The sequence below is a fragment of the Gavialis gangeticus genome, unplaced genomic scaffold (assembly GCF_001723915.1).
Source record: "Gavialis gangeticus isolate Ggan-Ray unplaced genomic scaffold, GavGan_comp1, whole genome shotgun sequence".
In the NCBI taxonomy this organism is placed as follows: Eukaryota; Metazoa; Chordata; order Crocodylia; family Gavialidae; genus Gavialis; species Gavialis gangeticus.
The window spans coordinates 150,668,409-150,683,717 of NW_017729032.1; the positions used below are offsets into that span (position 1 = coordinate 150,668,409).

General features: G+C 44.5%; 1 protein-coding gene across 2 annotated transcripts in view; it reads right to left on the reverse strand.

Annotated features, from left to right (window-relative positions):
• Positions 1-15,309, reverse strand: part of NPAS2 (neuronal PAS domain protein 2) — a 92,931-nt gene that overhangs the window by 32,283 nt on the left and 45,339 nt on the right. For both annotated transcript variants that reach the window (XM_019525428.1, XM_019525427.1), the window contains 5 exons: positions 14,016-14,163; positions 12,368-12,449; positions 8,425-8,566; positions 6,772-6,881; positions 6,517-6,609 (listed from right to left, as the gene is read on the reverse strand). In XM_019525428.1, coding sequence (XP_019380973.1) covers positions 6,517-6,609; positions 6,772-6,881; positions 8,425-8,566; positions 12,368-12,449; positions 14,016-14,163 — 575 coding nt within the window. The remainder of the gene's footprint in view (positions 1-6,516; positions 6,610-6,771; positions 6,882-8,424; positions 8,567-12,367; positions 12,450-14,015; positions 14,164-15,309) is intronic.

Consider the following 15,309-nt stretch of genomic DNA (forward strand, 5'->3'; position numbering starts at 1 on the left):
GCAAGGGCAAAAGCAGCATAGGGGGGAAGATGGGGGTAAGGAGGGAGGAGGGGGGCGATGGGAGTGGGGGCCTGAGGTTGCTGGGGTTGGCAGGCACGATGTGGGGGATAAGTTGATGGGGGGCAAGTTGCCTGCCCCCCACCTGCTCCTATTGTCTCCTCCACCACCTGATCTCCACTGCCTGCTGAGGACCCCTACCACTGCTCTCCCTGCTGCAATGGGGGAGGGGGATGAATTTAAGACAACCCCCAATAATTAGACTGTATATGTGGAATTTGAATGAGAACAAATGTATACATCTTCCATGTACAGAATCTAATTACTGGGGAGGAGAGTATCTTAAATTCAGTGTTGTCTTGGATATGGGTAAATATAGTATTTTCTTCTTTGTTTTATATTTCATGTGGCTTTTTATGCTAGCACATGAACAAGTGAGCTTGTCTGAAAAAAGGAATCAGTTAAGAAAAAAAAATTAGCATCACTTTTTTTTGTTTGTTTGGCTGGTTTTATTTTCTCCACTCCTGTGACTCAGCTGCATTACACGCTAACCATGCCACCTCCCAGAAAAGCTCCAGAAAAAAACTCCTATTGTTTTTGTCACAGGAAAGGATAGCAGTAGTGGACCTGCGCCTTGACATATTTGCCTGAGGTTGAGCAGCTACTCAACTAGCAATGAAAAAAGTTCTAATTGGTCAATAAATTATAGAGCTCAACTTAAGATATTCCAAAGTAAACACTTAATAACCTTCACCCTGTCATCAGCAGTTGATTATAACATTTCCAAGTTTCTGCGGTGTACTGAGAAAAATGAAAACCACAGAAGTACCAGATTTCCAAACACTAATGTAACCTCAAATACTGCCATCCATGAAATCTCACAGATTTTCTTCTCCTAGTTGCAGAGGATCATCAGTTTTTTCAGTATTTGGTTTCTTAAAATGAAAGACAGTAACATTTTTATTGTGTTTTAGGGGAATTTTTTTTAGCATGAATAAGACACACCAACTCATTTTTTAATGGACAGAATTTTGATATTAAGCTGGACATTTGCATTCCAACTACTTCTGGTTACAACTGTGCTTTAAGGTTTATTTAAAAAAAACCCTGGATAATAAGCCATTCAGAACTTAAAACTTAGCATGAGACAAAAATGTTTGTTTGAAATAAATCCCAAAGTGTAAAATATAGAGATCCTGAGCCTCATTTACGTGGTTCTGGCAATGTAAAAGGCACCTTAAAGTTGGTGTAAATTTCATCTAGTAAATAGTGTAAAGGAGAACCAGACATATCAGGTTTTGTGCCTTGAGCAGCAGTATAACTTTTTGAAACAGCTACACAATAAAAGATTCTAGGAATGCAAGAAGACGAAGTACTACCAACTCTTAGTAAACACCCTGGCATCCTTAGGGCAGAGTAGTAGATTATTACAGGCGATCAAATTCAAAAGGCATGAGTTTATGTCCCACTTCTTAAACTACTGATAAATAATCAACTAGCAAGTTAAGAACATTTTTTATTCTGGAAAGCATGTGTGCATAGATTTTGTTGTTCATTCATTTAATGCTGATACAAACAAAGGACAAATTATGGTCTTTTTAAATAATTGATTTTCTCCCCCTAGGCTGACATGCTCATTATTTTGGGGGTGAGGCACAAAAAAGAATTAATAATTTATGAAAACTGCCCCATACTGTGGAGAATTACTACCCTTTTCCAGAGATAGCTTTTGTATAGGGTAAATGTGACAGCAACCTCAACTGAAAGGTAGTGGTACTTTATTTACAGGTCTTAGAATTACTAATAAAGGGGAAAAATCCTGCCTTTTGAACTTTTCCAGAGGTATTGTTGTGATCAACTGAGCCTAGCTGCCAGTGAAAGAGATGAGTATGATATCAGCACTAAGATAGTTTGGAATTGGTCTTTCAATTTAATCAGAATTCAGAGGGACTGCACCTATAGCAGCTCAACTGGATTCTACTTTGAACTGAAGGATGGAACACAACTGAGAAACCAGTAACTTTTGTTTCAATGTGGATGGCAGGGTAGGTAGGTCTGGTGGGAAGTAAGTCAGACAGCATGTCTCCAGGTTCATTTCTGAAGGAGGAGGATATATGATAGGGGTGGACAATTATTTGGGCTGGAGGGCCACTTAAGGAGTTCTGGTGAGCTGTTGGGGTGGGGAAATTAATCCTATCCAGCCTGCTGACCACCACCAGGAGTCTGGGGAGGAAGGGCTGTGCCCCATGTTGCTCTGCTCTGTCACAGCTGGAGGCAGGCTGGGTAGTATGCAGACTTCTCTGTGCCCACATGCTGTTGGCACTACACAGTCCTGCATGGGATGGGGCACAATACAGTGTGTCAAGTAGCTGCCCTGCCTCCCTGTTGTTTCATAGTTTCATAGTAACTAGGGTCAGGAGGGACCTGATCAGATCATCTAGCCCGATCCCCTGCCACAGGCAGGAATGAATGCTGGGTTCACAAGACCCCAGACAGGTGATCATCTAACCTCTTTTTGAATTTGCCCAAGGTAGGGGCGAGGACCACTTTCCTAGGAAGTTGGTTCCAGATTTTGGCCACCCTAACTGTAAAATATTGCCTTCCGATCTCTAACCTAAACCTATTCTCCATCAGCTTATTACCATTGTTCCTCGTCACCCCAGGTGGTGCTGGAGAGAATAGGGCTCTTCCTATTTGCTGATGATCTCCCCTGATGAGTTTGTAGGCAGCCACCAGGTCCCCTCTCAGCCTTCTCTTGCCAAAGCTGAACAGGTTCAGGTCCCTTAGTCTCTCCTCACAGGGCCTGTCCTGCTGCCCTCTCACCAAATGGGTGGCCCTCCTCTGAACTCTCTCCAGGCTGGCCACATCCTTTTTAAAGTGCAGCGCCCAGTACTGGATGTAGTACTCCAATTGCAGCCTGACCAATGTCGCATAGAGGGGGAGTAGCACCTCTCTGGACCAGCTTGAGATGCATCTTTGGATGCATGACAAGGTATGCCTGGCCTTGCTGGCTGCGGTCTGGCATTGGTGGCTCATGTTCATCTTGGAGTCAATAATGACTCAAAGATCCCGTTCCACCTCTGTGCTTTCAAGAGGAGAACTCTCCAGCCTGTATGTATGCTGTGGATTCCTTCTCCACAGGTGCAGCACCCTGCATTTGTCTACATTGAACCCCATCCTATTCTCATCTGCCCACCTTTGTAGTCTGTCTAAATCTAGTTGCAGCCTCTCTCTCCCTTCAAGTGTGCCCACCTCTCCCCACATCTTAGTGTCATCAGCAAACTTGGACAACGTGCTTTTAACCCCCTTGTCCAAGTCACTGATGAAGATGTTAAACAGTGCAGGCCCGAGGACTGAGCCCTGGGGGACCCCACAGCTCACATCTTGCCAGGTTGAGTACGACCTGTCCACCACTACTCTCTGGGTGCGCCCCATCAGCCAATGTTTTACCCATCCAACTGTGTAGGCATCAATGCCACAGTTGCCTAATTTATTGATGAGAATGGGGTGAGAGACAGTGTCAAAGGCCTTCTTAAAGTCTAGAAAGACTATGTCCACGGCGACACCATCATCCAAGGATTTAGTTACTTGGTCATAAAAGGCAATCAGGTTGGTCAGGCCACTGATGGGCCACTGCCGCCACTGCATCACACCAGGAAAATTGGGGGTGGCTAGCCCAGGCTGAGCCCTCCACCCCACCCAACCATGCCTAGCAAGCACTAGTGGCACTGCAGTAGCAGCAGCAGTGGCAACAGTTCATTGCAGTGAGTGGGATGGCTACTTGGTATGCTGCATCATGCTACATCCTGAGAGGGGCTGGCTGCCAGTGGTCACAGTACCAGGACTGCACAGCCACAGCACCAGAAGGAATCCAGGCAGGGGGGAATAGATGAAGGGAGGAGGGCAGAAGAGTCTGCATGCTATGTGGCCCAACTTGACCCTGCCTGCTGCAAAGAAGAGTGGCCCAGTGCGCAGTCCTCCCTTCTCTTGGCAGCGGCAGGCAGGCAGGCCGGATAGGATCAATTGGTGGGCTGGATATGGCCCTCAGTCTGTATTTTGCCCACCCCTGATATAGGATGTTAAAAGGAAAATACCCTTTCATATATTTAAAAAAAATGAAAAATTTAAGGCCCCTTCTACCTGTGCAAGTAAAGGCGTGATGGGATCTAACGCATGATTCATATAATCATGCCTCCTGCCCTGCCACATGTGCATAGCAGGAAAAGCAATTGTAGGATTACACGTTAGATCCTATGTACCTTACTGCTGGTGCAGGGGGAGCCCAATCTCAGGCTCCCCTTGGACTGCCAAAAAGCAAGCTCTCACAGCCCCACCCCATTTGAGAGGCTCCCAGCTGTGGGTGAGCCCCATGCATCCCCAGGATGGAGGGGATCGCTGTGGTGATGCCCACTCCCCAAGGGTGCATGAAACTCTCAGAGCAGGAGGATTGCTGCAGGGATGATCCCTCCATCCCAGGGGTTTGTAGAACCCTTGAAGCAGGTGAATCACCAGAGGGGTAATCCCCCAATCCTGGGGTTGTGTGAAACCCCTGGGGTAGGAGGATCACTACAGGACGATCTCTATTGCAACCCCCTGTGGTGATCTCCCTTCCCCCAGGGTGCGTGAAACCTCTGGGGCAGGAGGATCGCCTCTGCAGGATGGGTGGGGTGCTGCTGAGATCCAGACTCTGCAGCTGCTAGGGCTGAGAGTCCCTGACAGCTGCAGGGCTCTCAGCCCCAGGTAGACAAGGTGCAGTCCTATGGCTGGGGGCTGTATCAGCTGACAGGACTCCCAGAAAAGTGAGTATTGCATGCTGGTGTGGAGTCATATGGAAAATATAAAAAAAAAGAGAAATGGGATCTTGTTACTTTAAATCAAAAGTCCTCCAGGACTTTTTGGGTATAAGCTCCAAAGGGACAAGGTACACATCTGAAAGATGCAAGGGCAGCAGAGTCTTATTAGCAGCTTCTAGGGCTGTGAAAATTTTGGGAGCTGTTTCATTTCGGAGGTGTTTCAGGCTGTTTCGGCACCCAAAACACCAAATCTAAATCAAAATGGAGGCTCAGAAACATCTCCAAAACAAAATGAGGCATCCAAAATGTTTTGGAAATGTTTCAGAAAATTTCAGAGTTTTGGAGCTGGGCTTACAGGGAAACAGCTGTATGTTGCTACTCTGCCACGCAACTCAGCTCTGCAGGGAGCAGAGATCCATGCCGGGGGTCTCCTCACTGCCGCTGCCCACCCTGCACTGCCCTGGCGATGTAAGGGCTGCACAGGGTGGGCAGCAGTGGTGAGGAGACCCCGACGTGGATCTCTGCTCCCTGCAGAGCCAGGCTGCCCAGCAGGGCATGCTGGTCCCTGCTGCATGACCTGGCTCCACAGGGAGTAGAGATCTGGGGCAGTGTGGGGAGGGCAGTGGCAGTGAGGAAACCCCTGGCATGGATCTCTGTTCCCTGCAGAGCCAGGTTGTGTGGCAGGGATCAGTGGGCTTGCTTGCCACTCTGTGATGCTGTCCCGTTACCTGGCATGACAGGGATCAGAGATCCACGTGGGTGTCTCCTTACTAGCATGGAGGGCAGCGGCCCTCCCCCTCCCCCAGACAAGCCACCACACCCCGTCCTGCTCCTTGCTGGGGCCCCGCAGCCCCCGGCCCCAAGCCCTGCCTGGCTGGGTAGGGCTGTGCAAAGCTTCTCTTGCAGCCTGTTCAAAACAGATTCGGAGGAGATTCGGCAGAGCCGAGAGAGATTTAACTGAAACAAAACAGGACAGTGATCTGAAACACCAAAATGAATCACTGTCCTCTGAAATGGCTGAATCCGAAACCGAACTGAAACACAGCCATTTCGCACAGCCCTAGCAGCTTTCCCACAGCTGCAGCTACTTAACAGGGCTGGTTGCTCCTTCTTAAGGGGACAGATCCCCCTGTTAACAGGTTTTTAAAAATAATTTCTGGAAACTGAATTATAGGGGAGGTCTAGGCCATCATCTCTTGGAAAACTTTGGAAGGGCTGATATAATGTGACAGAAAAATGCAGTATTCAACTGTACTCCTTCAAATCCAGTGCTAATGTAGTGTTGGCAGGCCAGGAAGATAGGTGAGTTCTTGGATTCTTGCCAGTGAAGCCCAGTGGTAACATCAGTCTAGTTAGCATGCTCACTGGTAGGAGCATACTCAAGGAATGGGCTTTGTTGAACTTGTTTCTTCTGTTCTGCCTGCCGCTGCATCAGCAAAGCAAAACAGACAGTAGGGCTTTTTTTTTTAAAGACAGATTAGTGTTTTGTTTTGTTTTGTTTATTTTTAATATGTTCAGGAACAGATTGGAACATGTAAATAAGTGTGTGGGCATAATCCAGAGATCACTCCCACATTTTAGCTGTTTTAGAGCAGGTAAAATTTTGGAGCTAAATTGACAGGTTCCCTATAAAAAAATTTGGACTATATTCATTCCTCTGGCTCACAAAATGGGAAAACATAAGATTGTTAAGGAAATTTATGTTAGTTTCAAATCACCAACTCACCTGTGCCATAGGAGTAGGCTGATTTTGCAAAGCTGCCTGGGGCAGCAGCTGCTGTGGGAGAAGTTCGCATGATGGCTGAGAAGGCAAAGATGCCTAGGTTTAAAAAAAGAAAAAGCTTTATTCAGGTGCACAGCTACTCCAAATCTCAGGTGACCTCCTAAAGCAATGGTCTTTCCTGTTAAACTAGTACATGGTGCATTGACCAGTAACTTTTCATCTAAGACTTCTTGGCTTTATGACCCTGTGTAAAGGTACCTGAAGTGCGGTAGGCTGACTGAGTCTTTTCATGGACAAATCCTGCTGTATGCTGGGTGCTCTTTGTAGGGAAGGAGTGGTAGACTCTGTGATCAGCTTTGTTGGTGTAGCTGTAAGAGAATATATAGTAAGTTCTTGCATGCTGAAGAATCACCACTGCTTAAAATCAGACTCATGATAATATGCGACCAGAAATGATATAGGTGGAGTCAAATTCCCAGTGAAGTCAAGGGTGACCTTTCTACTGACTCTGCTTGACATGTGAATTGGGCTTATAAGAAGGATGATGGTAAAATGGACCAGATTCTGAGCCCATTTAGTGGAACAAAAGGCCCAAAAAGCTGGCTTCTGCATAAGCAAATCCCTTGCTAGTGCAGACTTAGACTATGGCACAATATTTGAGGGACTTATAGGTACATCAGGGGTATAGTTAAAGTCCCTTGAGTGCCAGCAACCCTGGACCAGTATAATAGCACCTGGACACTGCCATGCTGATGGAAGTCAGAGCAGTCTGAAGCTCCCCAGTTGATGATTTCATATTTAGAGAACACAGCAACCACTACAATTTTCTAGCCTGACTTGGTGTATAACACAGGCAGCTACATTTTCACTAATAATTCCTGAATCAACTTCTGGTTGGGTTAGAGCAGCATTTTTAGTACGATATTTTATCTAGAAGTAAACACTTGGAGGGAAGATGAAGCCATTTCCTTTAAACAGTTGTACCAATGGTTAATTACCCTCTCTCCTAAAAATGTATGCCTTATTTCTAGGCTGTATTTCTCTAGCTCCTACATCTAGCCTTTGAATCTCATGCCTTTTTCTGTGTGACTGAAGAATGCTCTGTCAGAAATTTCCCCCTCAGGATATTTCAACCATGACCTAAGCCTTCTCCTTAATAAGTGAAATAGATTGGCCTGTTCTGTCTCTTGCTATCAGTCGTGCTCTTTAGAACTTGAAACATCTTTTATCTGTTTTTTTCTTTTTATGACCTTTCCAACTTTTCAACACCCTTACAGAAGTACAGACATGGTATTCTAGTCATGGTCTCACCCAGTACCATACACAGAAGTATTACCATTTCTCTACTCCTACTCAAAATTTGCCTCTTTATATACCCAAGAATTCTGTTAGTTCTCCTTGCCTCCCCACCTTGCCTGGGGACCTTATACACACCCCTCTACCTATAATCTATATTCTTTGCTCTAAGATATGTGTTGATACTTTTGGCTGTGTTAAAAAAATCATGAATAACTTCTAAATTTATCCTGGAGTTTCAGAACTGTCCAGCACAGAAGTTCACTGACTTCCAGGATGATACAGCATGTGATAGCTGGGAACTGTGCCTAACAATTTTTGTCTTGGGAACAAAAATGCTCCTTATCATAGAACTTATGAAGAGCAAGTATCATGGCTAGGATCACTTTTCCCAAAGATAGATAAATGACTATATTGGATCCTGGACTCTCCCATCTTATATTGTACATGAAATACCCATGGGTGGGTGACAGATTTGAGACACTTGCTCTCATTACCATCAGAATCTTTCCACTAACTCCACTAACATAAGTGATACACCTTGTCCCCTTTCCTCCTTGGAAACTTGGTTATTTTATAATACAACAATAACACTAACTCAGGCACATCACTCACCTGCAGGGTCAGACCTGGGTGTGTGGGAAGATTTGTGTGAGCTCCTAGATGATACAGAGGTTGTCCGACTTGTGTTAAGAACTGAGGCACCTATTTCAAGTGCATTAAAGTGCTGTTCAGGATCCAGGCTTGACCCATTATTCTAAAATTTAAAAAAAAGTAACAATGACACCTATGAGGGTATGATGTTTTGTCCAGTATATAACAGCACCTAGAGGTCAGAGCTTCAGATGGTGTTAACTGACTTTCATACAGCTGTTTCAATTATCACCAGCCAAAATTGTAGGCAAAGGTGTCTATGGTGGTGGTTGGCAACCTTTAATAAGCCATGGGCTGGAACCTGGCTCTGGTCTAATGTGTGCCAGGTGGCTTTGGCAGCATGTCAGTGATGGTGGGGATGCTTTACCCACACCCTGCTGAGGCACTGTCTCCTAGCCCCACCACCCCAGCTCCATTGAGGTTCAGCTTCCCAGCTGGCGGGAAGCTATGCTGACGCTGGGGAACTGCAAACTGCATGCATGCTGCTGATGCTTCTTTCTCCTCTCCCTCTCCCCACACTCCTGCCTTGCCTGCCTCCCAGCTGCAACACAGAAACAGTTGGAAGCTGCAGGGCTCCAAAACAGGTCCTCTGTCTGCACCCGTGCCAGGACCAAACAGTGAGAGCTGTGCTGGGGTGGGGGGACAAGGGGAAGTGGCTGCAGTGTGGGTGCAGTTGCTTCTTCTCTCTGTGTACCCTCCCTCTAGCTGCAGCACAGATGCAGCTTCCAGCATGCAGGGAGCTGTGCTGGGGCTGGGCAGCTTCCAACTGTGCCTGTGCTGCAGCTGGGAGGCACAGCAGGGCAGGTGAGGAGCAGAGAGAGGCAGTTGCAGACACAGGGGAGGCAGACAAAGTTTGCACTTCCCTGGTGCCAGCACAGCCCCCCACTAGCTGGAAACTGAGCCTACATGCAGCCAAGGAGCAGGATAGAGGCCATATGTTTCTGACCCCTGGTCTACAGCATCTCTTTTTATTGTCTCTTCTAGATGCATGTAAATTAGATTTACTTGCTCTGAGATGTTGCAGGCTATTGTCCAGTCATTTGGGGTCCACTCCAGTGAATTGCATAATCTTTCTTTCACCTTGTGTGGGAAGTGACAAAAACTGGAACCTCTCAGAACTATCAGGTACTGCAAAAAATTGGATGTTTCTGTTCTTCTGGAGGAAAGTTTCCTACAGTTTCAGGAAATATGTACGTCTGTGTGTTAGGTTGAACTGGCATTTCTGTATGAACCCTGTTTTTCCAGGGCTAGGGACAGACATTAGACATAAACTGGTTTAAGTGATCAGAAATGACTTTAAACCTGTAACAGAACAGACATTCAGTGCACATAAATCAGCTTCAAAATGGCCAAAACCAGTTTGAGATAAACCTGGCTGAATGTAGTATCAGACTTAACTGATTTGGCTCAAACCAGTTTATGCAATGTTTATTCCGGACCCCTTGCTGGTTTAAGTTAAACCAGACTCTCCCAGGATCCTGGCATGCTCTCTGGGGTGGGCAGGGCTCTCTTCTCCGCAGCAGGGCTGGCCCCTCCCCTCTGCTCCCTGGCTGTGACTCTGGCAGAGACCTGCAAGCACAGCAGTGTCTGCCTGGCTTCCTCTTTCTCTCCCCCTCACCTCGCCACTCCCTGATCAGCAGGGATCCCCCATCCCCTCTGCCTTACACAGACACCTCTCAGCCTTAGCTAGCAGACCACATGCTGGTCTGACAGACAGCAGTGTCAGTTTAAAACTTTTTGCAGCTTATCAACAGCTCAGCTGGTAATGTCCCTCCGTTCCTTCTTTGTTTAAGAAGAGTTTGAACTAATGAGAGAGGCTGTTTGTCTTCTGATGGGGTGATAAATGCTGATAACAGATCTAATAAATGCTCTGTTATTGAGGGAGGGGGGGAAGCCCTCCCTAATCCTGCTGAAGCCTGGCCACACCCCCTCAGCTCAGTCCTGTGGAAGGGAAGGGAGGGCTGCTCTAGCATGCCCCCAACTTGTAGCCTGAGCCACTGCAGACATATGACTGCATGTCTGGGATATTTATGCAGTTACAAAGTGATTCAGCTTAGCCAGGTTAGATTAACCTGCAAAGATTGAATGAATTCAGGCTCAAGCTTTTTGAATGTCTGTCCCTAGCTTAGCTGTAATGAAACTTGAACTGTATCCATTCTAGACTGGAATTTAGCACAACAGTCAACACAGGAGTGAATTTACTAACAGTAGTATAAATCTATTTTGAATTAGGAAGTTTTAGATGCTTTTTGTGCACCAGCATCATCAACAATCCCTCGCAGTCCAGAAAGATTGTCTTCCATGATTGTCTTATCTGTGGGTTCAAAGATGGCTGACAAAGTCTATCTGGGATCAACTCAGGCACATGTTTCCGTGCAAGGTGGATTGCTCTAGGCTCTTGATTTGGTCCATGATATGCTGTTTCTGCCACTCCAGCTTTTCCATATCCTGTTGTCATCATAAGGTTTCAAAGTGCTGAGACTGTTGCAGCAGACTTTTCCTCCATTTGGGGTGGTCCTGGGAGATACTCTCCCATGAGTTGATGTCAATGTTACATGTTTTTCAAGTTGGCTGTGAGGCTGTCTTTGAAGCACTTTCTTTGCCCTCCTCTTGAGCATACACCTTGAATAAGCTGAGAGAACAAAAACTTCCTTCAGGAATCTGGAGTTGCACACCCGGATGATGTGGCTGGCTCGGTGAAGCTGATGTCAGATGATCATTGCTTCGATGCTCGGGCTGTTTGCTTGTGAGAGGATGCTAATATTGGTGTGTCTATCTTCCCACTGGATTTGAAGTATATTCCGCAGGCAGCACTGATGGTATTTCTTCAGCTGCTGAAGAAATACCATCACCTCCATACAGCAAGGTGGGAGTTTTAGATCTGATGTTGAGATCTTTGAACACCCATTTCCTCAAGCCTCCAATGGCTGTACTTGCGCATCTGAGGCAATGTTGGATTTGTTTATTGATGTCAGACTTCTGTGAGAGATGGCTTCTGATGTATGGGAAAACTCAGCATTCTCCAGAGTCTCACTGTGAATGTGAATTACCAGAGCTTGGACTGCTCATTATGAGCTTGTTGGTGAAGGACCTTAGTCTTCTGAATGTTAAGCATCAGTCTCATTTGCTTGTATGCTTCAGTAAAGACGTTGATGGTTACCTGAAGGTCTGCTTCTGAGTGAGCACATGCTACAGCATTATCATGGAGTTTGATGATTGAGGTCAGAGTGTTCTTCATTTTGGCTCAGAGTCAGCTGTGATTAAACAGCTTACCAACCCTTCAGGAGTTTAGCCCCACTCTGACTGGAAGCTTGTTGGTGGTCAGATGTAGCATCATGGTGAGGAATATTGAGAAGAGTATTGGGGTGATGACATACCCTTGATTAACTCCCATCTTAACCTCAAAGGGATCTGTGATAGATCCATTATTGAGGACCGCCGCTTGCATACCATTATGGAGCAGGCAAAATTATGCACAATTTGTACATAATTGTGAATTAATAAACAACTATTTTATGTTCTATATTAAAACGCAGGGTGCAGTTCCCTGGCAAGATGAGTTACTGTCAGAAGATCATCTAAGCACCCCCAAGAAGAGTCATATTCATAAAAATGACCTGTCTTCGTCAAAGATGTAACACTTTGTCAAGGAAGAATGTTGAAATTTATATTGCCACTGCTCCTGTCTCTGGTGTTTCACAGTAAACTCTGATTTCCAAGTCTGTCATTTTTATGAGCATTTCCAATTCACTTAAATATCTGTTTGAGATATCAGTGAATTCTGAAGACAAAAGTTATGGAATACATCTAAATCTGTAGTGCTAACAGGACTCTGAAGCTGTTAGAACAAAAATGAGCCACAATTGCCAACATGGACCCTATATACACACATATTTGGTTGTACCTTTAGTGCTGAAGAGACAACTTCTGAGGACCCTTCTTCCAAGCCTAATTCTTGTCTCCTTTCTACTTGAACATCTGCATAACTGTTTGGAAAATACAGCTGTATGTGAGTAACAGCAATACACTGTCATATTTTATCAAATGTACTTTAAATACAAGGAGCAGCATTAAATGTTATTGACACTCATTAAGGGATAAATAAACAAGTAAAAATCATGAAATCAAGTTGTTTTGTACTGCCTATCATTTGAAGGGCTAGTTTTTTGTTTTCAATTTCTGTTTCATCTCTCTATTCAAAAACAAAAAATAATATTAAAAGCAATTAAGATTGAAAATGTGTTTTGGGAGTCAAGATTACACCACAAAGCCATATTACAATTTTTTCCCAAAATGTTCTATAGTATTTTCAAAGGATCAATACAGTTAAACCTCATTCGAACAACCCTTGTTTATAACAAAACCGCTTTTAGCAATCACAACACCAAGAACCAACTTTTCCATCATAGTGACACAGCAAGCTGACCAAACCAATTACAGCGAGCACCTTCTTTAGTGAACTTTTCTCTCAGTCCCATGGGGTTTCATTATAATGAGGTTGTACTGTATGAGAACACTAGGAATGAACAGCTGTGGATCACCCAATTTCCTGATGGCTACATGACCCCTCGTCACTCACGTTCATCCTACTATTTATTGAGATCTGAAGCTGTAAATCCCAAACATGCTGAGTGCTTCAACCACCCCCCTATTATTAGGTGGCGGGAGGCAAGAGTCTACCAGGTAATGGACACCATAGGGCTACTTGCAATGGCTTTATGGAGTGATGTCTCAAGGTTAGCTGCAGCAGGCAATGGAATATAACCTCAATACCGTGGGAAGTTTTAAACCCCCAGAACATTAGAGTTTTATTTTCTCTGAAACACATTCTGAGCTGTATTTACTTGGCTATACTGTCAGATCCCTTCTAAACAACACTTGGAATATCCTGTCATTAGCTTTGCATTTACATCCATAAACTGCACTGCACTATTTATAAATTTCATACCCTGTGTGTTTCATACCCTGTTCAGCTGAACAAAACTCAGGAAGAAGGGAAGGGATGAAACACTTCAAGCCACCTTTCCACTCCCCCTATTCACGAGCCACCCTGGGACTGCTTCAATTGTTGTATGGCCACCAATGACCCCCACGGGTGTCCCACCAGCCAAGAACAGGTGGAAAGCTTCAGTACTCTGGCCTCAGCTTCTTCTTCCCAACTAAGCCCAATGAAGCATTCTGTTGTCATGTCAGTGGCCAAACACCCAGCATGGAAAGCACCCGACAGGTGTAATGCTGCACTTGCTGCCCATTTATATCTTGGGAGATGTAAAAAGGTGACAAAATGCAAGTTAAATTGTGGCCCCTGATTTTCAGATCTAACAGCAGACAAATGAACTTTGTTCTCACGAGGTATAAAATGACGCTTAACATGATCACTTTTGTTTAATGAAGGTCTTTTCTCTACAGACTTCATTTTGTCACATGAAAGGCATGTTCACATTTATAAGAGGAATTTACAAGATAATTAAAACATCCATAGTTTTCTTTTAGATCCTTAGAGTCTGACAAGATTACAATGATAACAAATATCACTAAGTCATTTTCCATACCTTACTACCATGTGTGTGCATACAATGAACTCTGGCTTGGAGTTCCACTGATGATAGGTGATATAGTAATGGGTCTGTAACCAGATCCACTGCTGTCCTTTGGTCAGAAAACGATAACAACAAGACTTTCCCTTGCCAAACTGCATCACTGTTAGTAGAAAATGTACACTGCATATATAACAAATTTTAAGAAGTGAAAATTATCTTTTAAAAACTTATTAAATAATTCTATAGTAAAATATCTTGTACACCACCATCCTTCCCTCTGTGAAATGTCTTCTATATAGCAATATAAACATAAAGAACACAAACATAACTTATATATAACTTTTTCTCTGTTTAAGACGCTGTTCATATCACAGCTAATTAAGCATCTGGCATTGATTTCTAAGTGTGAAAGGGCTGACTGCCATAGCAGAGAAACACAGGATATGAAAGTCTGAAAAGGAGAGACAAATTCTGTGTAGACTGAAAACCCAAGGAAACCCACTGACTTTAGTGATGCAATAAGGGAGGAAACAGTTTGAAATTGAAGGGAATTCCCCAGTCAAGAATTCTGCATTTATAAGAATGACAAACCTAAATGTATAAACTTCTTTGGACCAAGTACATCCCTTACTTATCCTGTGATATCAAGGGCTTTGGTACTGAGCCTTGTAAATTAATGTCAACATTGAAAATATTAATTCTGACCAGATAATTTCACTCCTCAGAAGGATAATACCATATTTTCTCAAATATAAGACAACCTCCCAATAATTAAATGGAAAATTTATACATTTGTCATAATTTTCTAGGTATGGAATATAGTAACTGGAAGTTTGCCTTGAATTTCCCATGAATTTTCTGTGCTTCAGCAGGGAAAATAAATCGGGGGGGGGGGTTCAGGTGATTCCCTCGCCCCCACAACTTCTTCCCCCTGCAGCCCCTTTCCCCACCTCCATACTGTCAGACCCTGATTTCTCTGAACACATGGAAGTGAGGCACAAATTTGAAAATACTGTCCTTGCAATAAAGTACTTGAGTAACTTGCAAATAGGTGAATTATCAGTCTGTTTTTTGTTGTTTTTTTTAATTTTGTGTCTCAGGACAAACTAGCCAAATAAGTTCCAGATTCTAGCGAGTGAGCAAAGCACAATCATTCAAGTCTGTGTAGCGCTACCAGCAGTAAGTATCCGTAAGTATCCTACCTCCCACACACTTCAGCTTGGGGCTTAAGATATCTCAAATCCGTGGCAGGCATCCTATGTGCAATCCCCAAACCTGGAGGCCTTGGGGAATCAGATGCCCCCTA